This window comes from Alosa sapidissima, chromosome 19 (assembly GCF_018492685.1).
Source record: "Alosa sapidissima isolate fAloSap1 chromosome 19, fAloSap1.pri, whole genome shotgun sequence".
NCBI classification, from domain to species: Eukaryota; Metazoa; Chordata; class Actinopteri; order Clupeiformes; family Clupeidae; genus Alosa; species Alosa sapidissima.
The window spans coordinates 14698827-14723826 of NC_055975.1; the positions used below are offsets into that span (position 1 = coordinate 14698827).

At 47.8% G+C, this 25000-nt stretch overlaps 1 protein-coding gene across 15 annotated transcripts in view; it reads left to right on the forward strand.

Annotated features, from left to right (window-relative positions):
* syne1b (spectrin repeat containing, nuclear envelope 1b) overlaps window positions 1–25000 on the forward strand; it is a 112178-nt gene that overhangs the window by 30126 nt on the left and 57052 nt on the right. For 8 of the 15 annotated variants that reach the window (XM_042073423.1, XM_042073421.1, XM_042073428.1 and 5 more), the window contains 46 exons: window positions 81–245; window positions 666–818; window positions 1807–1953; window positions 2262–2429; window positions 2896–3054; window positions 3425–3589; window positions 3750–3884; window positions 4037–4195; window positions 4853–5061; window positions 5280–5388; window positions 5608–5772; window positions 6203–6370; window positions 7001–7177; window positions 7481–7621; window positions 7811–7971; window positions 8194–8344; window positions 8533–8760; window positions 8894–8992; window positions 9326–9513; window positions 9856–9979; window positions 10097–10263; window positions 10557–10710; window positions 10961–11610; window positions 12183–12362; window positions 12696–12846; window positions 13070–13228; window positions 13396–13578; window positions 13979–14080; window positions 14738–14941; window positions 15276–15483; window positions 15771–15883; window positions 16037–16242; window positions 16458–16607; window positions 17290–17581; window positions 17992–18164; window positions 18747–19056; window positions 19376–19540; window positions 19879–20235; window positions 20510–20646; window positions 20977–21154; window positions 21807–21989; window positions 22355–22498; window positions 22955–23110; window positions 23792–23956; window positions 24218–24544; window positions 24718–24861. In XM_042073423.1, the coding sequence (XP_041929357.1) occupies window positions 81–245; window positions 666–818; window positions 1807–1953; window positions 2262–2429; window positions 2896–3054; window positions 3425–3589; window positions 3750–3884; window positions 4037–4195; window positions 4853–5061; window positions 5280–5388; window positions 5608–5772; window positions 6203–6370; window positions 7001–7177; window positions 7481–7621; window positions 7811–7971; window positions 8194–8344; window positions 8533–8760; window positions 8894–8992; window positions 9326–9513; window positions 9856–9979; window positions 10097–10263; window positions 10557–10710; window positions 10961–11610; window positions 12183–12362; window positions 12696–12846; window positions 13070–13228; window positions 13396–13578; window positions 13979–14080; window positions 14738–14941; window positions 15276–15483; window positions 15771–15883; window positions 16037–16242; window positions 16458–16607; window positions 17290–17581; window positions 17992–18164; window positions 18747–19056; window positions 19376–19540; window positions 19879–20235; window positions 20510–20646; window positions 20977–21154; window positions 21807–21989; window positions 22355–22498; window positions 22955–23110; window positions 23792–23956; window positions 24218–24544; window positions 24718–24861 (8529 nt within the window). Of the gene's footprint in view, window positions 1–80; window positions 246–665; window positions 819–1806; window positions 1954–2261; window positions 2430–2895; window positions 3055–3424; window positions 3590–3749; window positions 3885–4036; window positions 4196–4852; window positions 5062–5279; window positions 5389–5607; window positions 5773–6202; window positions 6371–7000; window positions 7178–7480; window positions 7622–7810; window positions 7972–8193; window positions 8345–8532; window positions 8761–8893; window positions 8993–9325; window positions 9514–9855; window positions 9980–10096; window positions 10264–10556; window positions 10711–10960; window positions 11611–12182; window positions 12363–12695; window positions 12847–13069; window positions 13229–13395; window positions 13579–13978; window positions 14081–14737; window positions 14942–15275; window positions 15484–15770; window positions 15884–16036; window positions 16243–16457; window positions 16608–17289; window positions 17582–17991; window positions 18165–18746; window positions 19057–19375; window positions 19541–19878; window positions 20236–20509; window positions 20647–20976; window positions 21155–21806; window positions 21990–22354; window positions 22499–22954; window positions 23111–23791; window positions 23957–24217; window positions 24545–24717; window positions 24862–24916; window positions 24938–25000 lie in introns of those variants that run through there. The other 7 variants (XM_042073422.1, XM_042073427.1, XM_042073429.1 and 4 more) reach the window with 2 other exon arrangements.

A 25000-nucleotide genomic window follows, 5' to 3' on the forward strand; every position in this document is an offset into this window, starting at 1 on the left:
ACCCACAATGTGGTCTTTTTAGAGAGCTGTGTAAAATTATATGCTAATGTCCCGTCTATGTTTTCATTCTTCAATTAAAGGAATTCTTCCGGAACCTTCCTCACTGGATCCAGCAGCACATGGATATGAATGACGCAGGGAATTTTCTCATTGAGACGTGTGACGAGACGGTCTCCCGGGACCTGAAACAACAGCTCCTGCTGCTCAACGGGAGATGGAGAGAGCTCTTTGTCAAAGTCAAACACGTACGCATACAACAACAAATCCCACTATTCAGTCATCTTTCTCTCTTAGGCTGCAGCATGCATTTTTATCTATTGGGCAGATGAATCAAAGTACCAAACAAGTGACAGTACAAGCAGGCTTCTGATAACCACATCATGCATAATGCACAACACAATGTTGCTGTTATAAATAAAAATCTTAGAAGGTGTTTGGATTTATTGAAATAAGAGCAAAGCCATCTGACGTATGTGGTTGTCACCTTAGAAATTGGGTGTTAGAATATTATAGATGGGATTGTGTATTTCAAAAAATGCTGGGTGCACAGTAAACTTTTAAGGCCCATAGGTACCTGTACAGATTGTAGATTGTGGATTGTACACTGTCTGGCTGTGCCACATAAAAACGGCAATCAACATGGCTGCCCTGTGTCTGTCCCGCAGTATGCAAGAGTGGACGAGGTGGACAAGCTGAGAAAAGACTATGAGGAGAGCATCTCTGTGTTGAAGGCCTATGTGGACGCAGCCTATGAGAGACTCAACACTCCAGTGCAAGTGTCGTTCCTGAATATTCGGACATTTCTGCAGGATGTTGAGGTATGGTAATCCTGACTAATTATAGACAGATTATGACAAATTAAAGGGCATGTAGTATGCCCTCTCCATTTTAGTTGCAGGAATTGGAAAGCCTCCAAAATCCGTGTTTTCCATTAGTGATCCTCATGACAGCAGTAACTGTAAAACACGCATTAGTGTTAAGTGGAATTTTATGGTGGTGAACATCCTAAAAGATGAACACTAACACACACACACACACCCACACACACCCACACACACACACACACACACACACACACGCACACACACATATCAGTCGCCTCTTTTCCTAATCCAATTTTCACATTTAGCTTTATGATTCTGAAAATGTGTTTCCTGTTGAAAATCTAATTCCCCAAACTGTCATGGCATGTAGTTTTGAGTTTGCTAAACATTCATCCCTTGTTCTGGTGCAAAAAGTCATAGGGTCTCTATAATTTATAGGCTATTGAAGGCAACAGTTTCTTGAATCTTCCTGTCTTGAACTGGCACCAATTCATGTCAAAAACTTGTTTAACCTCCAGGAACCATTAAATCACACTGACAGTTTTAAAACTCAGCTTTGGTAATAAACTAAGAACACAAGTTGTAAATGATGGAACCTAGCAACATAGCTTGCTAAACAACACATTTCATCAACTAAAGGTTGCGTATCATGTCAAACAGACCAGATGGATGCTGTTGTTGTTTTGTTCAGTTACAGGTGACCTATGTCTCAAGACAGGCATGGAGAGAGATATTCTTTACAATTCTGGTGTTGTGAATGGAGACAGACGCTTTAACTTTGCCCGTGTTCAGTAATGTTTTTAAAATGCACTTTAACCTTTCTCTTCACTGTTGGTAAGGTAATCAAACAGGGCATGTCAAATGTGAGAGGCAAAGCATTATTAGATTTAGGTCTCCTTGTATATTCATCAAACCCTGAGTAATTGCTTCATAATGAGAGTGGTCTTGATCTCTCAGTCCTGTGTGTCTGTCTGCACCCCAGCAGGACATCAGGCACAAGGCAGCTCCCATGGAGGCGCAGTATAAAAGTGCCACTCGCAAAGCCCAGCAGCTGACCAAAGACACTCCCCAAGAGGAGATCAACCAAATGCTGGACGCCATGACTGCCCTGAAGGAGCAGCTCTGCCAAGTGAGTGAGGACGCCAGCCAGCCCTCTCTCTTTCTCTCTTTCATCTCCGAGTAAAATAAAAAAGTAGCTTTTTATTCCCTCTCTTTTATTCCCCTCATCATGTTCATTCTTATATCTCCACTCCTTCCTGTTGTAGGTAATAAGACCTTCTTGTAGAGAGGGCTAAGATGACCTCCTGTTCTCTCATAAAGGGGGATTAAATACCACCCCAAAAGAGAATCTTCCTCTCATAGAACACTAAAGAACCCCCATTCATCCCTCTGACTAATCCTCCTGACTCATCCTCTCCTGTGTGTGGTTCCCCTCAGGTGCGTGAGCGTTCCGTGCCCTTGCTGAAGGAGGCGCAGGTGCTGCTGGCTCCCCTGGAGGAAATGGAGAAGAACATCACAGGGTTCTATCAGGCCCTGGAGAAGGCCAGTCGCATCACTGCTGCGCGAGAGCCTGAGGCTGCTGGGGACTTCAAGCAGAAGTGTCAGGTGACTGACCATGGTCAAGGGTGACTCATCCTGGAGATCAACGGCCTGTAGTTCTGGTCCAGTGCTGATGTTTTTTTTTGGGGGGTGCACTACCACTAAATTAAAATGACATTATGTTCAGTTAGAACAGATTGGACTGAACAGGTCCAGATGCGATAAAGATAAAAAAAGATTATTCTGTTTTTTGGGGTGATTCGATTACCTCCACTGACATGAGGAAGCAGATCATATTCTGTTGGACTTAATGACCTGACTGGGGATGCCAGACCAAAAGTGATTCATTATTCAGCCCTACACTTTGAGAAACAAAACAGGGGAAATAAAAATGTTGTCACACCCCTGAGCACCCCTGCTTGTTGAATTATGAGATCATCCATGAAATGTTCAACATAGAGGAACCATCAATCATGATGTACTGTAGGAGTGTGAGGTTAATGTTAAAGCACATTGTTCTCTCTGTCTTCAGGAGCTGGTGACCTATCAGCAGAGCTGTAAGAAGTGTCTGTCTGTGATCGACAAGAACCACCAGATCATCCAGAGGGTGCTGGACAGCAGCAAGACGCTGCGGCACCTGGACACCTCGCTGCTGCAGAAGAGAGTAGCTGAGCTGCAGGCATCCTCTCAGGTACGGGACAAGAGGAAAGAGCTGATTTTGCTGGCTGTCTTTACATGAGACCTTTCTCTCAAATCGTATCAGAAGCATGGAGGTTGATCTGAAGTGAATCAAGGAGCTTTTATTAGATTTTTGAAGGTGGAGTGTTCTCTGAGGAGTACCAAAAGAGGGCTGTGTACTAGAGAGCTAAAGACCTTTTGTCTATTGTCCACAGAGTAGGAGTGGCTTAAGGATTACTGTAGATGGGGCTTTTTTCAGGTTCATCAGGAGGTGTTTCTTTCTACCTCATAAACCTGAAATGGTTTGGTTTGTGTATTTTTTTATTTTATTTAAATGGTGGTGTTTGTGTGTTCTATCTTTATGTAATGTTGCGCACCTCCAGGCGATGATCAAGGAGACTACTGAGTGGAAGAAGCACGTGGAGGCCAACAGCAGCCTGATGAAGCGCTTCGAGGAGTCTCGAGTGGAGCTGGAGAAGGTACTGAAGATGGCCCGCACCTCCATGACGGAGAGGGGAAACCCAGAGGACCTGCTGAAGAAACACACGGTGAGGGGAACAAGTCAAGTCAGACGCACATCTTTAGAAAAGACATGCAATGCACAACCCAAAATGATTATTTGCCTGAAGCAAACTGCTTAAATGTACTGTAGATTCAGTGCAGGAGGGTTCAATGTTTTTATTTGTATGTATTTATTTGTTGATGCAGGAGTTCTTTGGGCAGCTTGACCAGAGAGTCCTCAATGCCTTCCTGAAGGCCTGTGATGAGTTAACAGACATACTGCCTGAGCAGGAGCAACAGAGCCTGCAGGAGACTGTGAGGAAACTGCACAAGCAGTGGAAGGTCAGTTTACAGCCCGCCCACTCATTTCACTACATTACACTACACTACACTACACCTAGAGCCTCATCCATTATTAAGTCAAGCTGTTTTTCAATGTCTTTTTTTTTTGACCATGAGGCTCATTTGTTATCTGGCCGTGTAATGTCCCCCAGGACCTGCAGGCGGAGGTGCCGTACCACCTGCTCCAGCTGAAGGTTGAGGTGGAGCACGGGCGGCTGATGGGCTCGCTGCAGGAGTGTCAGGCGGAGCTGGCCCGCGAGAACCGCAGCCTGCCCGGAGTGGGCAGTGAGAGGCTGATCCGAGAGCACAGGGTAGGACTGTGTACTTATGATTCCTGCTATTAGCCTTGATGAAGGATAGTGAAATTAATTGAAGGGCCATGGTGGTACTTAAAGAGGTTACGTTATTGGGTATGTATTTGAAGTGTTGTTTTCAGATAGTAATTGGAGCAGTTAAGGGGAAAATTAGGGTGCAGTTAAAAGTACTTCCTGCCATGGGCGGATTATGAACTTTCGGGCCCCTGGACCCAGATGTATTAAGGCCCCCCCACTAATTGTCACATATGTGGGGGGGGGGGGGGGGGGGTTGGGGGCCCTCCCCCAGAAATGTTTTAATTTGTTTGATGTGATTTCCTGTATTCTGGTGCATTTTGGGGATGGCCAATACTAAATTCAATCAGATTCATAGCCTACATCCTGATTTGTTGATATTGAGGCAATGATTCCATGCAAAAGCTTGGGCTTTAGGGCCCGGTAGGCCCGTGCAGTAATCCATCTCTGCTTCCTGCGGCTATTATGGGGCAGCTATACTGGAATGGCAATTTTGCTCATTTCAGTTTGTAAAACATTGTAATTCTACAGACTGGGTCTATGTGATATTCAGTACAATAATCGTATTGAGTTAATAAGTATTGAGTTAATTACAGTCACAATTTTATGGTTTGATTGTTCCTCTGTGTCGCCATGCAGGCCTTCTTCAGGGAGAAAGGTCCTCAAGCACTTTGTGAGAAGCGGCTGCAACACATGGAGGAGCTCTGCCAGAAGCTTCCGGAAGGTGACCAGGCCCATCAGGTGCTGGAGTCCTCCAGACTCACGTTCTCTGAGGTCAGGGAGGAGATTCAGGCCACACATGAGAAACTGATGCAGCACCCAGACAAATGGAAAGAGTTCAACTCTCGGTAAGGACAGAGAGGCACCACTGTGTAGGCTCATACTGTATGTATGCATATGAGTTTATGGCTGCCTGAAGCATAATGAAAAATATTGCTCCCACTGATCTTTATTTAAATCAGTGAATTATTGATTTTTTCCTCTGCTGTCCTATGCATTTATTTTCTGGATTAGCTTCGGCAAGGCAGAGCCCTCTGCAATAAAATTAATCTTTTCTTTTTAACAGGTTCTCTGAGCTCTCCTCCTGGCTCTCCTCCAAAGAGAGTCAGCTCAGGCTGCTGAGAAACAGAGTCAAAGACCCCATCAAGTATGGACAAGTCAAATCCAACATAGAGGTGAGGACCAATGCCTGATCATACCACTTACATTATTTCCTCTGTGTTTATGCATGGCATGCATGCATTTGTATGTACAATACGCATGTGTCTATCTATGAGTCTTGTATTGCTCTCAGGGTCTGCTGGGTGAGCTGCAGGGAAAAAAAGAGCTTTGTCCTGTACAGTAGGCCTTCTGTGTGTGTTTGTGTGTCTGATGACCCCTGTGTTGGTTCCCAGGCCCTGCGTAGTGAGGCCGAGCTGCAGGAGGGCAACGTGGGCTGGCTGAAGGCTCGGCTGGCTGCCCTGTCTGAGCTCTGCTGGGAAGCCGACGCCGAGAGGCAGGGAGATGCCCTCAGCAAACTCTCCGTCGACTTCAAGGGCCTCCTCACCTCCCTCATGGAGGTAAAACCCTTAGCAACAACACCACACACACACACACACAATTACACATACACATTCATCTACAGCTCTGGAAAAAATAAAATGCACATTTTTCTTATAAAATCCTACAGTTGCTGAGTGACATCCGGATAAGTTGACGGTCATATTCAAATTTTCAGTGGTCTCTTAATTTTGAGTATGACCGTCAACTCATTCGAATGTCACTCAGCAACCGTAGAATTACATCAGAAAAATGTGCCGTGGCCTCTTAACTTTTTTCCAGAGCTGTAACTACAATATGAAGAAATCACCACAAAGCCGTATTTCAGTCATCATAATTTATCAAATGTGAAAACACACTGACTCCTAATGCAACTCATTCACTCTAGCGTGCAGTCCAGTCTAAGTGTGTCCCTCTGTCCTGTGCCCTCCGCTCTCTGCTCTGTAACAGTCTGAGCGGATGCTGCTGGCTGTGGGCGACTGCGTCCAGTTCCAGCAGGAGGTGCGCTCGGCGCTGGAGGAGCTGATCCAGGGTCAGCAGGAGCTACAGGCGGAGGCGGCCAAGATCCTGGATGCCGAGACGGTCCGCGAGGCGCAGCAGATGCTGCTCATGCACCAGGTGACCACTTGTGACAGCATAGTCTGTGCCGTGTCACGCAATGTCAGCTCACGGCAGTTTCATTCTAAATACAGAGCAAAAATGTGTGTATGTGAGCCAAAATGCAGAGCAAGTGACCCAAATCAGTCAGATATGAGAAGAGCAGAGAGGAGGAGGCATTGGTGAAACTGAAAGGGAAATGGGACAGTTTTACCCACCACACCTACACACTGCTGCATAGCTACATCAGCTGCCAAACACATCTATTTTTTTCTATTCTTCTATTATATATAATATCTAAAATAATATATATTCAAATTTTACAATTATTTTTATTTTTATTCTTGTAGTCTGACCTCAAAAAAGAAACCCCTCTTCCCATAAAGTTGTAGGAGCCCTGTAGCCAAAGTTTTGTAACAGAGAAGCAACAGCAGTAATATCGCTTAAACGTGATTAGAGCAATTAAATCTTGACTAACTGTCTAAAAATAACATGACATGTTTGTGTTGTGTAGTTGTACATTGCTATTAAATATGCACTCTCCTCTCTTATCCTTGGGCAGTTGTATCAGTTGTATTTCTCTAGCGCTGTGGTATATTAGTTGCCAATTTGTGATGAGGCGTTAGTAAGATGCTTGTCTTGCTCGAGCAGCAGCAGCTTCGGCGTATGAAGGTGCGCAGGAGAGACGTGCAGCAGCTGGCCAGCAGGGGGCAGCAGCTGCACGTGGACGAGGACATGAGGGACTCCCTCCAGCAGGACCTACAGAAGCTGCAGGACACGCTCATCAGAATGGACCAGACCATGGACACCCATGAGCAGAGCCTGCAGGTGAATGGAGAAATGGAAAATGCCCACTATTCTATAATAATAGAATTTGTATGTATGAATACTGACATGGCTGGCTTTGAACATTTACTTCCCTCCTTTCTTTGTATTACTTTAATAAATGCCATGTTGGGGAATGTGTGTACTAATAATATGCATTTTGTGTCCTAATAAACAGTGCATATGGCACATTATACTTTTAATAAACATAAACAGACAGTCCAATATTTCTACCGATGAAAATTATGTTGTTGGGAAAGATTCAGTGCAGTAGTAACATGCTGTATTCTTGCTCTTGTGTTGCAGACGGCTCTGTCTGCCTGGCATGAGTTTGACAGCCAGCAGGGGGCAGTGCAGGAGTTTGTGAGTCGTGCGTCGTCAGTAACAGAGAGAGAACACACCTACAGCAGCCCCGAGAGCCTGACCGGAGAGCTGGAGCAGACACAGGTGAGAGAGAGAAAGAGAGAGAGAGAGAGACAGACAGACAGACAGAGTGTGTCGTTTGTAAAGACAGAGCTGTGGGTCATGCATGTCTAGGAGTGTACCTGTATGTGTGTGTTTGTGTATCCTAGTCCTAGTTAGTGTGGATGCATAGTGGTGGTAAAACCAAAGTTGTGTGTGCGCGTGTTATTTCAGGATCTGCTGAAACAGTGTGAGAAGGAAGCATCAGTGGTCAGCTCCCTGCTGAGGAGAGCTCAAGACATCCAGCTGGGCCCACAGAACCAGACTCTGCTGCAGGAGCGGGCCCGCACACTCAGCAAGCAACTGGACAAGGCCCAAGCCCAACTGAAAAAAGAGTAATTAGTAGTTATTAAACGTCCCAGAGCAGTTCTAGAGATGATTTAGGAAGGTTAACTAGTTTAGACTAGTTTAGTCTCCTGAGAGTGATATATATTTCAACTGTCTTCTGCATTTGTGCCTTCATCATTGGCAGTTGTTTTGTGTGCCATATATCACTATTCCTGTCTTTTGAAGTAAGATACAGTATATTAAGGTTATTGTGTGTGTATTCTCTTCAGTGAAAAGGCCCTAGAGGATATGAAGACACAATGGGATTCATTTGGGAAGGAGTTTGAAGCCTTCTCCTCTTGGATCACTCTGAAGGAGAAAGAGCTAGAGAAACGAAAGGGCTCAGGCCTGCCACTGGAGGAGCTGAGAAGTGCAGTAAAGGTACCTAATATGCTGTTCTTATTCAATTAAACAGGAGATTACAGGAGATCGTTTTCCAAGCAGTTTTCTTATTTGAGTCACTCACATATCAAATTTCTTTAGGAACCTTCAAATAGCTGTTAGTCCGTCTATTCACATCAGAAGCTGTATGTTTAATGTCGGTCCTTGTTGCCTTCTCTGGTTGTCAGGATGTTGAGTCAGAGGTTCAGGCCAAAGGGCAGGTCTTCTCTCATCTGGAGACAGAGTCCCAGGCGTTGGGTCAGTTCCTGTCTTCAGGGGAGTCGGCACGAATCAAAGCCCGTCTGACACAGATTGGCAGGTATTGGGAGGAGCTTAAGGAGAATGTGGAACAACTGAATGGTCAACTTGAAGAGAGCCACAACCAACAGCAGAAGTTTGAGGCCAATCTTGAAAAGGTACACACCATTAGGTGTACAACACAACTGACCGGTTCACAGGTTATATTCTGTCCTATTGAGTGAAACAGTCACAGTTTGTGCATAGAATATTCTCAAGGATTATGGGGTGATAAATGTTTGTTGCTTGAAGGTACGAGTGGCCATCAGCAGCCTGCAGGAGAAAGTGAGCAGGCCTGTGAGCTCCTGTGGTTCCTCTTCAGACACCTACCGCACTCTTCAGGAACACATGGTAATGGCAGCCTCCTCTCTCTCTCTCTCTCTCTCTTTCTCTCTCTCTCACACACTCTCTCTCTGTCTAACTGTCTACTTGTGTTCAGCTGAAATTACATACCTGTCTACTCTTTCTCACCTGATCTACAATAACTTGATCTACAATACCATTTAGGGATGTTACATCTGAGATGACTCGACATATCAGTCAGTTACTATTAGTCATTTCGGGCATTGATCTCAAAGTCCTAGATTCCGTAGACTCTAGTGTGTTTTCTTTAACAGTTACCTACTCTCATTAGCTACTTCTATGATTACTTGCCCTGATGTCCTGCCTCTGGGCGTTTTGCAGGACGTATGCCAGTCACTGGAGAAACAGCGGGGGGCGCTGCTGTCCCTCAGCACAGCTGGTCGGCGCCTGAGTGAGCGCGATCGGGCGGAACAGGTGGTGCAGGAGCTGCAGCGCAGCCATGAGCAGAGCCTGAAGCAGGCCACGGATACGCAGAACCGTCTGGAGAACCTGCTGGGTCTCTGGCAGAAGTAAGAGGCCAGACTGATTATTACGAGGAAGATTCTTTTGAACAATCCACTGGATGTCATAGTGCAAGCTCATTTAACAGCATTTTATAGCATAGCCCCTCTATAGTTAAGGGCAAAACTTTTAATACCATATAGAAACATGATAGAAATACATAGAAAGGCCTACGATAAAGACACTCGAGTCTGAAAAAGAGTGAATGAAAATGTAATGTCAAAGAAAGTGAACCTAGATATGATTATGGATACTAGTGTGATCTAGTATCTACTATTCTGATCAGTTTCTGTAAGATTGTGAGCAGTGTCTGTTGATAATTTCTAAATGCTCTGTGTCTCACTTGTTAGGTATCAGAAGGATTGGACCACTGTCCAGAACTTTCTAGAGAGATGTGAACAGGTCACCGGCCCTGAAGATCAGCTTCTCCCTGCAGACAAGTCGAAACTTCAGAGTGACCTTCAGGACGTGCAGGTAAACAAACACAGACATTATTAAAAGTCTACTTGTGCTACACTCCTCATGCCTTGATTGATCCATCTGTGTCTCTATTCTACTGTACTAATTCTGTGCCAATGATGTGTCTCTTAGCACCTGCGTTCAGAGCTGAAGAACATGGAGGGTTTGCACAAGGAGTTGGGGACCCAGGCAGAAGCGCTGTACCCCACAGCACCCCAGGAGCGAGTGGAGGCCCTCAAAGAAGAACTGCACCAGCTGCGACAGAGATGGACTTCCCAGAGCACAGCCCTATCTAACAGGTTCATCTCATTAATGCTGAGACATATAGGGACAGTTTCCTGGACTAGACTAAATGTTTTTTTGTATGGAAATCTCTCTTTAGAGGAAGAATTTCTATTTTAGTCTAGAGCTAGGCTTAATCCATGGAAATCATGCCATAATTACTTAATATATTTAATATCATTCCTGATATATTTAAATTTGTTTCATTAGCATTTTTTACAATTTAATTTTGATCATTAGCATTTAGCATGTTGGCAGCTAATGTTGGCAGCTGTCCTCCATCTTGAATCTCTCCCTCCCTCTACCCCAGGACCCAGCTGGTGGAGCAGCAGCTGTCCCAGGTGGAGCAGCTGGAGCAGGGCCTGCAGAGCTTCTCTCGCTGGGCCCAGGCCTTCGCCTCCACCCTGCACACGCCCCTGCTGGTCAACATCACCGACCTGCAGCCTGCCAGAGCAGAAGTGGAGGTACTGAGGAGATGTGAATGGTGTTCTATGCGACCATTATTAAACCAGGCATTTTGATTTGTAATAGTTCATCATCCTATTCGATGAGCCTTGTACCTACACCACAAATGTACTAATGTGACTTTGCATGGCTTTATTGTGCTGATTTTCAATGGGAGTCAATGGGTTTTAGTCTGTCAGGTTCTGTTAGCTCTTTCTCTCCGAGGACAAGACCAGAGTAATCTCACTCTCTGTATCTGTTCCCCTGCAGGCTCGCACAGATGCTCTCCAGCAGAAGTCGTCTGAGCGCGAGCGCCTCCAGAGTCAGCTGGACCAGCTGGCCTCGGCCTGCGAGCCCCGCAGCCTCCAGCAGCTGCAGGCCCAGTGGCAGGGCGCCCTGCAGCCGTACACCGATGCCCAGCAGCAGCTGCTGCTGGCCGGCGAGAGCTTGCAGCGGCTGGACGCCTTCCTGCAGACACGGGGCGTGGCGGCCGGCGTGCTGCGCGGCCTCCGGCAGACGGTGGAGAGTGCCGGCAGCTGGGAGCGCGGCCGCGTGCAGGAACTCCAGCAGGACCTGGCTGACATCGTGCCGGATATCGGCCGCCTGGAGGCGCTCGCCGTCAGCCTTGACGGGGGCCTCTGTAAGGCCCACCTGCACCTGAGCGACGGCGCCGGAGCAGGAGGAGAGGCAGGGACGGCGGCCAGGACGACGTGCCGGGCGCTGGCTGACCTGCTGGGGGCTGAGCTGGAGGCTGTACGGAGTCAGCTGGGGGCCAAGCAGAGCGAGGCGGAGGAGCTGGGCGCACTGTGGACGGCGTTCAGGCAGCGGCGCGAACAGCTGCTCAAAAGTGTGGAGGACCTGGAGCAGCAGGCCGAGCAGCAGGGCCTCAAGGACCCCAGCGTCACCGCCCTGCAGCAGAGGTGACAAGCAAACATTGGTTCACATTACACACCCAGAAAATAAAATAAAAAAATGTCCTCAATGGATTCTAGTTAACTTCCAAGAACTTTTTATTAGCAATGAGGTCTTTGTCTAGATATTCTCAATATTCAATTGAGAACTCAATATTACCTATGTCAGAACTCAATATTACCTATGTTGTTGGAAAACGAGGTACATGTGAAAGGCAGTGTGAGTTTCAGATTCAGATTTATGTATGAACTACTACTGTATATCAGGGGTTTCACAACTACTGATTTTTATTATCGATAAGTTGCTCATAATAATTGTTGATTAGTCGCTAGTGCTAGCTGTAGCTGTTTTCCATTGCAGACGTGTTGTTATTGTACTTCAGTACAGCTGTATGTAACTTACATGTCACTATGGAACAGGTGTCCATTTCAGTGAAGTACTTCCATACATAGGCATTTCTGGTTTGTCCAGGACTGCTGCCTGACTAGTGATTTTGATATGGGTTGTGGACTAATTGGCTAGTTGATGAAACCCCTACTGTATATATAAATAGCATTTAACCCTTCTCTCTGCTCTATAGGCTTCGGTTCTTCCTGCAGCTGGAGGAAGAGCTCCAGTCACACCAGCATGAGGAGCAGTGGTTGAGGGAGAAGGGCCAGCAGCTGGCCCAGAGAGATGCAGAGCTGGCTGGGGAGGTGCGGAGAGAGGTCAGCCTCCTGGAGAGCACCTGGGGAGAAACGCAGAAACTCATCACTGAGAGGTACAGCAGTGATACAAGTATTTCAAAGATCCACTTGACCCAATTTTACTGAGTTAATGATTTGTTCTTTTAAATGTTTTATTATAGTCAGATACGATAAGATGCATTGTATAGATCTAACTCTTAATTCCACTTCACTTAATTGTTTTTTAAATCTATTAGTGGCTCTTAGTTCATGTATATAAAACCATGTATGCATGCATGATCAATCATATCTATATGTCAACCATATATTGGCTTCTAGATATGTTACTATTTGCATTGAACTTGAGCAGTCCATCAGACATGGTTTAGCATGAATACAACATGTGCTGTTTTTTGTTGGCTGAAAAGGCAGGAGCAGTGTGGTGCGCTGCTGGAGCTCATGAAGGCTTTCCAGAGTCTGAAGGTCACCATCAGCGGCGTGGTAGAGAGCGCTGAGGCAGTGGCTGAGGTCAGGACCTCCCTTAGTGAACGTGAGGACACCAGGAGATCTCTGTCCCGGGTAGGTGTACTTCACAAGCTGTTATGCTACACTTGTAGCTCCTCTGGGATACTATTTAGACTATTATACTATTTAGACAGTTGTTAAAAATGATAAAATATATTTGCTCCATTCATAACCATTCTCTCTGGCATTTAGAAGATGCTTGGATTACCATGGGATTAGACCAAGTCACAGATTTGTTCGGAACAGATGTGATGATGTATTTTTCTGTTTGGCACAGCATGAGACTGTGAAGATGGAGTTGGCGAGCCACCAGGACGACCTTGATCGCCTCTCAGTTAAAGGAAAACAGCTGCTGGCAGAGCTGAAGAAAGTTCCGGACTGCGAGACCGAGTGTGTGAAGAAAGATATGGAGGCTTTAGTGGACCGCTGGCTGGATGTGAGTGGCACTTTAACCATGTCTGATCGGTGCAACCTGGGTACTCACAAGAAAGGAAACTAAATCCTTTGGGCACTGTGCTTTGTCCTGTGGTACAGTAGTTGCTTCACATGCAGGCATTTCCTGTGACCAGCTGATGTGTGATGTTCCTGTTGTGTCTCTCGCAGGTGTCGGAGAAGGTGGAGGATAACATGGCCGTCCTGAGCAGGAGCCTGACCCTGTGGGAGCACATCGCCAAGGTGGGCCGAGAGCTGGACAGCTGGTCCACCTGCTCGGTGTCTGAGCTCAGTGAGAGCCTAAGCCACCTGGACGACAGTCAGAAGACAGACCGCAGGCTCACGGAGATACAGGCATGTGCTGAGCACAGTATTCAGTATTCAGTTCCAGAACCTGGTGTATAGTACAATTTCAGCACTTGGATTTCAATTACTTCTATGTATTGAAGTCTCTGATATAGTAGGTAGTATTTTGTATCATGACTTCTGTATAAGCTAAACATTTTCTGTTCATTTTTACGTGTTCGAGTTGAACATGGTATTTGGTACTCAGTGTTCAATAGTTCAAAAATGTGCAACAGGTGTAAAACACAGGATGTTGATTTGTTATTGTTGTGAACACATTATACATCTAGGAATTGTGTAATTGAACAAGGTTGAATGACGAGTGCTGTGTGTGTGTGTGTGTGTGTGTGTGTGTGTGTGTGTGTGTGTGTGTGTGTGTGTGTGTGTGTGTGTGTGTGTGTGGGCGCAGGCAGAGGTGGAGAGCCGAGAGCAGGAGGTGGAGGCTCTGCAGGGGAAAATGGCCGAGATGAGGGAGCTCAGTGGGAGTCAGGAGAGTCCGGCAGAGCTGCAGGTATGGCAGGACACACACACACACACACACACACACACACACACACACACACCTCTCTCTCTCACATACACACACACACACACACACACACACACACACCTCTCTCTCTCTCACACACACACACACACACACACACACACACACACACACACACCTCTCTCTCTCACACACACACACACACACACACACACACACACATACACACACACACACACACACACACACACACACACACACTTAGTCACACATGCACACACTTCTAACATACATACTCACCCATCTCACCTGACACTCACTTCTCAGGCCACTCACTTCCAATTGTCCAACCTCAGCAAACAGAACACAGAACACAAAGCACACAGAACACACAGAACACACATCACACAGCAAACAGAACACACAACGCACAGAACACACAGCACACAGAACACACAGCACACAGAACACACAGCAAACAGAACACACAGAACACACAGCGCACAGAACACACAGCGCACAGAACACACAGCACACAGAACACATACTGTAGCGCAGAGAACACACAGCACACAGAACACACAGCAAAAAGCCAAGCTGGCTCAAAGCTGAACACAAACACCATCTCTCAGTTGATCTAAAAATGAGTTACCTGAAACTATGGGGCCATGCATCCCACAGGTCCTGGAGGCAGAGCTGAGGAAGAAAACCAACCACGTGCGGACGATGTGTGAACAGTCAAGGAGTAACCTACGAGACTTCTGCACTCAGAAGAAGCAGCTGGAGGACTTCATTTCCCAGATGTCCGAGTGGCTGCAGACAGTGGAAAACTCATTGCAGGCCTCTCCCAGCAGAGGAGACCCAGAGGAGATCAGCAGAGTGAAGGTAGCCTTGGCCTCTAGACAGCGTATGCTACTGTGTTTTCAGTGAGGTGCTGTATATTAAACTATTTCCTCTATGGATGAACAGTCCCAAGCCCCCAAAATTGTATCAGTTACATATTGGACTTCATTGGAGTTGTGGCTTAACGTAATCAAATATCAATGAAATAACAAAAATATCAAGCCAAGTCAATATTGCTGTAACAATCTAGAGAAGATCTCTTAATGAAAGAGGCTTGTGAGATATTCTACCTGTGTGTTTGAAGATCTCTTAATGACAGAGGCTTGTAAGATGTTCTATCTGTGTGCTGATCCATGTCCTCTCTCCATCTCTGTAGGAGGTGCAAAAGGAGCTGCAGGGTCAGCAGGACAGCATCGACTCTACACGGGAAAGCCTGAACGCGCTCTGCAGGAAGTTCCCCTCCGAGGAGCTGGCCAGACTAGGCGGTTCCCTCACCGACCTCATCAGGAGATACGATACGGTCAACCAGCTGTGCGGCCGCAGCCTGGGCTCCCTCCAGCACAGTCTGCAGCAGCGCTTTACAGGCAAGACCGCCCACCGTTGATATTGTCTCTGTCACTTTACTGGAAACAGCTAGCCTGGACAGCCCCGTCCACCTAGTATCTTTTAATTTCACTGAGATACTAGTCTGGATGTACTGTAACGTTAGGAGGTAACGGAAGGAATCCCTAATCGATGTGATTGTTAGTGTGATGGTTAGGTTGGGTAACAGCTGGGATTTACAGGTGAAAATCATCAGCTTCAATGGTAAGAGCATGGATATACAGGTAAAATCTGACCCCTTTCTCCATCCTTCTCATGTCGTGTGTAGATCTGGTGCAGGAGTTCCACGGCTGGCTGGCGGATCAGAGGGATGTGGTTAAAGAATGCTCTGACCAGTCTGGTGACATCAGCACTCTGGAGCGCAAACTTCAGAAACTTAAGGTACAAAACCACCACCTCTCCCACAATGGCAGCATGAATCATTTCCACATCTGAGGTTCATTATGAGGAATAGCCATTACTGTTAACCTTAGCACATTGATGATGCAGCAGTGTGTTAAGGTGCTGAGTGTATTTCCCCCTCCTGTGCGCTAGGGGGCGCTGGAGCGGGTGGAGGATGGCGAGAGCCGGCTGACGCGGGTGTGTGAGGAGGGGGAGAAACTGCTGCTGCACCTGCCCAAAGCCAGCGCCGGTCAGGTGCAGACGCGTTTGAGCTCGGCCCAGCAGGACTGGGACAGCTACGTGCAACAGTGCCGCCAGAACCAGCTCAGCCTGGAGCGCAGCACCACTGAGCTCAACTGGTGAGTCCAGGGTTTCCATGATCAGGAAAACCCGGCAAAAGTCATTGAATTGTAAAATTTTCCCATTTTCCAGGCCTGAAGAAATCATGGAATATTTTAGTGTTTTGTGAACACGAATATAAATATTATGTATGTGTGAAATGTAAAGACTAGTGGTTGGTAAGATGAAGGAACAGATGTCATGTGTGTGTGTGTGTGTGTTTGTGGGTGTGCAGCTTTGAGGACCATGTCCAAAAGCTGCAGCGCTGGTTGGAGTTGATGCAGGGGAGGATGACCACTGAGCTGCCCGAGGAGAAGTCAAGTGAACTGGAGAAGTCAGCACTACAGCGAGTTGAGGAGTTCCAGCAGGAAGTGACCCAAGAGAGGTCAGAGTTCACGTCATGTCCTCTCTGTATAGACCTCTGAAGTTCACCTACAAAAAGAAACCAATGCTGCCATCTTTGCCCATATAAGGAGATCCGGGAGTTAATTGAAGCTAAATACCAAGTTGCATTGCAAGTTAGCTCTAGGGTAACGAAAATCAAAGTTTACCCGCCTTAACGTACCGAAGGTCACACACAGTATCCACTCGAAGGCAGAGGTCAAAAGTGTGTAGAGCAAAACGTCTGCATTTCTGATTTCTTCGTCCCCGCGACAGTTTAACAGGTGCGATAATTGAAAATGTATTTTCCCATAGGAAAAATCACAAGATACTGGATCTCCTTATATGGGCAAAGATGGTAGCTTTTTTGTAGGTGAACTTCTGAGGTCTATATAGTGACGCAGTTTGACTCCAGTGAATAGTTTGGAATTTACCGAAATGATAACATCTTATCAGAAGTTGCAGGATGTACAGCGTTGTGTTCCACCTGTTGGAGTGGTTTGCTCATTTAGAAAGTAACCACTTCCTCTTTTGTCATCTAAAAGAGAAGGCCTAATGTACAGTAATACAGCATGCCAATGGACATTAGGTTTGACATGGCTATTTTTAAACATGTTTTTTTATATGTCATATGTATGTTGTGTATGTGATGGTTTGTTGTGTTTGATGCATGTTCTCTCCCACAGAGACTCGTTTGAGACCCTGTGCCAGGAGGCGCAGTCTCTGCACGAGACCGGCCACGGCGGCGGAGGGGAGGTGCTGGCGGCTGCGCAGCTGCAGACGCGGCACCAGGGCCTGGTGCGGAGCCTGCGTGAGCGCCTACGCAGCTGCCAGCTGGGCCTGCAGGAGCAGCAGGCCTTCGAGGAGGCGCTGCAGGGCTGCCTGGGCTGGCTGAGTGGTGTCCAGGAGCGCCTGGCCTCCCTCAACAGCACCACCGGCAACAAGGAGACGTTGGAGACGCGCCTGGCTCTCATCCAGGTCAGACCACTTTGTAGCAATACAGACCTAATAGGGCAAATCTAACAGACTTAAACTCTACTTTTGAAAGTGAAACTGTAGCAGAGGTTCACATTCTTCCATGCATTTAGTTCAGCTCCACGAGTTTGCTGACTGAGTTCTACCTCAGATACCTGCCTGTCTAAGTAGCTGATTGACCTCTATTAGGGTATCTGTATGAGAAAAGAAGAATGTTGTATTATATAACTAACAAACTTATCAAAACATTATTACAAATTAATATTAAAAACATGGTTAATTAACAACATAGTTAATTAACACAGTTAAATTTATCCTGCAAATTAGAGGAATGTGTCTGATGGTCCTTAGACAGGGCTCTAATGTCCTTTCTGAAGTGATGGTCACTCTGGCCTCTACTGTTGTGTTTGCAGGACATCCTGCTGATGAAGGGCGAGGGGGAGGTGCGTCTGAACCTGGCGCTAGGGAAGGGCGAGCAGCTGCTGAAGAGCTGCGGTCCAGAGAGGCAGCAGGCCATCCGCACCCAGCTGCAGGAGCTCCGAGACACCTGGGCCAGCACGCTCGTCACCTCCATGAGCTGCCACAGGTCTGCTCACACGCGCGCACACACACACACACACACACACACACACACACACACACACACACACACACATACACACACACACACACACACACACACACGCACACACACACATACAGTACACACACACGCACACATACACATGCATACACACACACATACACACACACACACACACACACACACACACACACATACACACACACACACATACACACACACACCAGCAAGTCAACACACACACTACAACACTATGCCATTTCCTGACACCAAACCCACATGATACTCAGAATCCAGAATCGAAGCCCATTCCATAAATATCTCTGTGTTCTGTTTACAAAATCAAGAACTTGTAGCAAATTCTAGAATCATCAACATCTAGGATTGCAAATCCACAAGAACTCAGTGGAATACAATTTACATCGGCCTTTTACAGTGTCTACTGTATTATCCAATGGCCATCATCAACAATTCATGATTTTTCTGATGTAGCTTGCTAACACTGGATAATTGCAACACCACCACACTCACTCCACTGTCCCCATCCCCCCCCCCCCCCGTCTCTCTCCTTGTGTGTGTGTCCAGCCGTCTAGAGTGGACGGTGTCTCAGTGGGGCAGCTTCCAGGAGAGCCGCGCGGCGCTGCAGCAGTGGCTCGAGGGCTGTGAGCAGCAGCTGGGCTGCCTGGAGCTGGAGCAGCCGGGCCTGAAGGAGAAGCTGTGCGTGCTGGAGCGCCTGCGCGCCACGCTGGCCGACGTCAACGCCCACGTGGGCACGCTCGCCCAGCTCACCGACAAGGCCGTCGAGCTGCACAAGAAGACCGGCGACAGGGCCTTCTCCCGCGAGTGCCGCGACCAGATCCAGTCCCACTTTGGCGATGTGACCGCTGTGGTCAAGGTACAGAGTCTATGACAGTGGTGCTCTTATGTCATTTTGTGCTTATTGTTGTCAAAAATATCAAATTCAGAGTTTTGGGCACACAAAGGCCCACAACAAGCCTCAACAAGTGTGTTTAGGTCTTCAACAATGTTTCCTATATTTTACAATGTTGCAATAAATACATTTGCAATATTTCTAAAATTTCATTAAGTGTTCCCTGATTTGTTCAACTTTAGGACACAGATGGTTCAGTAGCTGTGTGGTAGTGAAAGTTCCTCTGACAGCCTGTGTGTGTGTGTGTGTGTGTGTGTGTGTGTGTGTGTGTGCTGTGCTGCAGGGCAAGCTGGGCCTGATGGAGGCGGCGGTGAGGGAGCACCAGGTGTACCTAGAGGCCGTGCGAGACATGAGCGACTGGCTGGCCTCGGCCCGCGAGGAGCTGCAGCGCTGGGCAGACGTGTCTGGAGACGCAGACGCCGTACAGAGGAAACTGGCCAAAGTCCGAGTGAGTGACAGAGCAAACTTGGAATAATAGCTTAGATGAGTGGTAAACTAATATTAAAATATTATTAAATATAATATTAAAAATAAAAAATACCCAACAGACATGCCTGTCTTTCAGTTAATTCAGAACATTAATGAATCATAGTGACCTGGAATGAGATGTCATGGTTAATGAGATCCTTTTTCCTTTTTGATTGTCTAGCTGATCAGCATCAGGATCACTTAAAACCTCTTCCTCTCCTCCTCCTCCACTTCCTCTCCTCCTCCTCCACTTCCTCTCCTCCATCAATCTGCTCTTTTCATCTCTCTCTCTGTATCTCTTGACCACCACCCTCTCAGGAGCTGCTGGCCTCACGTCAGCAGGGTTGGGAGCGGATGACGCGGGTGCAGCGCAGTGGCGGAGTAGCCCGGGGCCGGAGCTCCACGCTGGGCTGTGAGGCGCTGGAGCGCGAGGAGGCCGGTCTGCTGGCCGGCTGGGAGCAGTGGGAGCGGGCGGCGCAGGCGGCGGCCGAGAGCCTGGAGGGGGCGCTGCAGCAGATGGCCAGCTCCGAGCAGGAGTTTGGCCGGCTGGCTACACACCTAGAGCAGGAGCTGCAGGCGTTCTCCACGCGCCTGCTGGAATGGAGGGACCATCTACAGCAGACCGAGGGCATGAACACCAGCGAGGAGGCCGTCCACGGCTGGCAGATCGCCAAGGTAACGACCAAGTGTAGTTCCTGCACGTGGATAATCACACAATGGCTTTCACAGTGCTAGTGGAATAATCCTTGCACAGAAGTGAGTAGTACTTTGGATGTGGGGTCACCTTATTGCAGACAAACATCTGTTCATTGTCAGTCAGTTTTCAGGATATTGAAGTTGATGATGAGCTTATCAATGTGTGCTTCAGGAAATACTGCATGCAAAATCATGCATAACTTATAATCCGCTTACGTTGGGTGCATAGTAAATGATGGTGTCTGTGTCTAAGGAAACTTCGGAGGAGTTGCTGAAAGCGGAGGCGACCTCTGAGCAGCTGAAGACCCAGCTCAATGACCTGTGCCGCTTCTCCAGGGAGCTGGGCACCCAACCGGACAGGGTGTCCGCTCTCATTAAAGACTACAACAGGTGAGCCTATGCACTGGGACAGATGGGTTCAAAGGAAACAGATGGGTTACAGCTGGAGAATTCAGATGAATTATTCTGCCTGTTTTATCAAAAACTCATTCAGTGCAGGAAACTCATTCAGTGCAGGAAAACCACAGTCTACAACGGTAATGGGTAAAATGTGTTATAAGTGGGCAAGGTGTGTTATAAGTGGGCAAGGTGAAACTGTGTTTGTCTGTCGGGATGTTATCTAAATTATTTAAGCCAGTACTGAACGCTCTGTTGGTGTAGTTGCATATTGTAGCGTCTTTCTCTCTGTCTCCCTCATTACATGTTCCTTCCTTCTCCCAGTCTGAGTCTGCAGGCGTCGCGTGAGTGTCAGAACAAAGAGAAGCTCCTGGACCAGAGGTTCCGCTCGTCCTGCAGAGATTTCCAGCAGTGGCTGGTCCACGCCAAGATCACCACAGCCAAATGCTTTGACGTGCCCCAGAACCTGACTGAGGTGTCCTCTAGTCTGCAGAAGATTCAGGTACAGTCCTGACCGGACAAAATAATTTACTAGTGATAAAATAGTAGTAGTAGTAAAATAATAAAATAAAAATGCAAACTCAGCTCAGCTCTGTCAGTGATTGGAATTTGAAACACAAACCTACCCTAACTTATGTCTTTGCCAAAGCAGCCCTTGATGTGATGTTTGACACTAAGTGAGTATGTACCGTATACACAGGTACAGCCAGGCAGCCGTGGCCTTCTGGTTAGCGCTTCGGACTTGTAACCGGAGGGTTGCCTGTTCGAACCCCGATCAGTAGGAATGGCTGAAGTGCCCTTGAGCAAGGCACCTAACCCCTCACTGCTCCCCGAGCGCCGCTGTTGTTGCAGGCAGCTCACTGCGCCGGGATTAGTGTGTGCTTCACCTCACTGTGTGTTCACTGTGTGCAGTGTTGTTCCCTAATTCACAGATTGGGATAAATGCAAAAAGAGTATATATACTTATACTTATACAGTGATATGCCACTCTCACAGTGCTTCCTATCTCTCTCAGGAGTGTGTGAGTGACCGAGAGCAGGGTCAGACCAAGGATAAATGCATAGACCAAATTTCCCTCACAGGATCAAAAGAGTATATATACTTATACTTATACAGTGATATGCCACTCTCACAGTGCTTCCTATCTCTCTCAGGAGTGTGTGAGTGACCGAGAGCAGGGTCAGACCAAGCTGAATGCGGTGGTGTTCTGCGGGGACCTGCTGCTCCGCATCGCCTCCAGGGACCGAGAGGAGACCGTGAGGGCCAAGATGAGGGGCGCCAGAGAGGACTGGAAGACGCTCATGACCACCCTGCACCAGAGGGAGGCAATACTGCAGGTGGGCATCTCGGGGATCTGGGTTGGGGGGTTCAGCTGTAGTACTCTACTGTAACATTCTTTGAACAGTATCTTGGCACTGTTTGTGCCATTGTTATTCAGCTGATTGTCTGATAAAGCCTGGCAGAGTGGCAGAAGCTGTTTGCCTTCACTGTGGTGGAATTTTCCTTTGGATTAAACTGTGAACACAACTGTGTGTGTGTGTGTGTGTGTGTGTGTGTGTGTGTGTGTGTGTGTGTGTGTGTGTGTGTGTGTGTGTGTGTTTGTCTGTGTGTGTGTGTTTGTGTTTGTGTGTGTGTGTGTGTGTGTGTGTGTGTGTGTGTGTGTGTGTGTGTGTGTGTGTGTGTGTGTGTGTTGTGCTTCCAGAGCCTGCAGTCCCAGATGGAGGACTTTGAGGACAGTGTGGAGCCCCTGCAGGACTGGCTGAACGGCACCGAAGCGGCGGTACAGGGCAGCAGCAGCCGGTTGCACGACCTCGCAGCCAAGAAGCACGAGCTCCACAAGCTACAGGTACCGTCTGTCGCCATGGCGCGGCGACCCCCAAGTCATGGCCAGCTGTCACAGCAAGAAATCATCACCCCCCCCACCCCCCCTGCCCACTCCAACCACCAGTCTGTTGTCCATCACTCTCCACCATTGTCTACCACCGGTGTAGCGATAGTCTGTTTGTCTCCAGGGTCCAGCTCCACCTCCAACATTCTCTAAGCTTGCCATCACTGGTCACAGCCACCAGCCATGTCCCCTGAAGCCATTGTCTGTCTGCATAATGTGTTCTCTAACTCCCTACTCATACCAAGTGCCCTCCCAGCCCATTAACACACCAGCATCTGCCAATGCGCTTGTGTCTAACAGTTGACCCTTGACCTTTTGTCTTGTCCTGTCTGCTTGCTGTGCTGTGTGCTGTCCGCTGTCCCGTCCTGCCGACATGCCTGACGTGTGCCCACCCTCCACCCCACGCTGTTCCAGTCGCTGCTGGAGGAGCTGGCGTCCCAGGAGCAGCAGCTGAGTCGGCTCAGGGAAAGGGCCCAGCAGCTGTGGGACGAGCACTCGGCAGGGAAGGGCTACCTGCACCGCGTCTCGCAGCTCTCCGCTCAGCTCCTAGCGCTAACCAACACCACCAAGGTAACTGTCTGCCGGCCGGTGGGATGGTGGCAGGAACGGTAAACTGTTGCTGTAGCTTGTGGACGCTGATCGCCAGGAATCTGCAGTATATGTCAGAGTGATTTGAGTGAATGTTGCAAGCACTGCTGCCAATTCCACTGTTCTGGCAGTCATGTGAGGTTTGAATCCCTCTTTCCGACTACTGTTTTGCGAACATCTGTCCTGTCTGCTTCTCCAAGCAACAGCCTCTCTTCTTCAGCCAAAGCTTGCTGCAGTCTTACCTTACCAGAGCTTCTAAACTAAAACCGAATGACCTAAAATGATCAGTACTCATCAGTTGGCAACAACTCTTCAGTACTTCTAACTAATTACAGTTGTCGGTTATTTCACATTCTCACCATGACACAAGACCATCTTAGAAAGTTCTGTCATCCACTCTGCTGAAGGTAGGAGAGATGAAGAGTGTGAAACACCCATGAAACACACAGAGCTAGACTGGTGGAATTGTAGGAATAGATCCTTTATCTTGATACTGTATCTCGATCGGTTCCTCTATACCTGGTCCTATCTTCCTCGCAGTTTTGAGATGTTTATTAAAAGTTGTCTTTAAAGCTAATTGTGTTTGCTAGTTGTGGTTCTGGGTGTTTTAAACTGTTCTACAGCGTTCTAATGAGAGCTGTTCTGCGCCCATGCGTTCTCCAGGAGAAGGCGTCCCGTGTGGAGCACATCATGAGCGAACACCAGCTCTTCTGCAAAGGCCTGCGGGACCTGCACAACTGGGTGTCGGACACCAGCCACATGATGCAGTCCTACTGTGCCCCCACGGCCGACAGGAGCGTGCTGGACAACAGGATGATCAAACTGGAGGTGAGAGAGTTTGTGTGTGTGTGTGTGTGTTTGAATAGGATTGGTAAGTGTAGAGATCCTTGTTTGCAACTGAAGACTACAACTAAAGCAGCCTCAGATTCTCTTCTATACTGACAAAGCCATCTTACACCAGGCCCAAGTATCTGAAGTGAATGTGGGGACTGTAGTAGAATTGACAAAACTGCTGCCTTTAAATTCAGAACCAATAACTAAACCCTTCCAAATCCTCTGTCGCTCCCTGCTGTGGTGTGGTGCCTGTAGGCTCTGCTGACAGCCCGGCAGGAGAAGGAGATCGAGCTGAAGATGCTGGTGACGCGCGGAGAGTCGGTGCAGAGGAATACCTCGGCCGAGGGCGTCCCCGCCATCCGCCTGCAAATCCAGGAGCTGAAGGAGTCTTGGGACACCTTGCTCTCCGCCTCTATCCAGTGCAAAAGCCAACTGGAGGGGGCCCTCTCGCAATGGACCAGTTACCAGGATGACGTGCGCCAGTTCGTCTGCTGGGTGGAGCAGGTGGAGCAGAGTCTGGAGGCCACGGACCGGCCATGTTCAGAAATGAGAGACAAAACGGACAACCTGGACAAAGCCAAGGTACCTGTTCTTTTTGACCAGTCACTATGCAGTCTTACGAAAGGAATTGTTTAGAAACATGTAATTAAATATAATAAAAATGAATAAGAAAGAATAGTTAATTGATTAATAGGTTGCTAATGATTAATTCATGAATTGTTGACTATGTGCCGTGTGTGTGTTGTTCCTGCTAGCTGCTGTTTGAGGAGGTGTTGAGTCACGGCAGTCTCCTGGACACCATCGCACAGAAGGGAGCTGGAATGGCGGAGCACTGTGTCACTCAGATGGAGCTGCAGGACCTGCAGGAGCGCTACAGTGCTGTGAGGGAGAAGGCAGAGGTAACGCTACTACCCTCGAAACGGTGTGTGCATATTAACACACACACTATACAGTGCTGTGAGGGAGAAGGCAGAGGTAACGCTACTGCGCTCAAAACAGTGTGTGCATATTAACACACACTATACAGTCAGTCAAAAC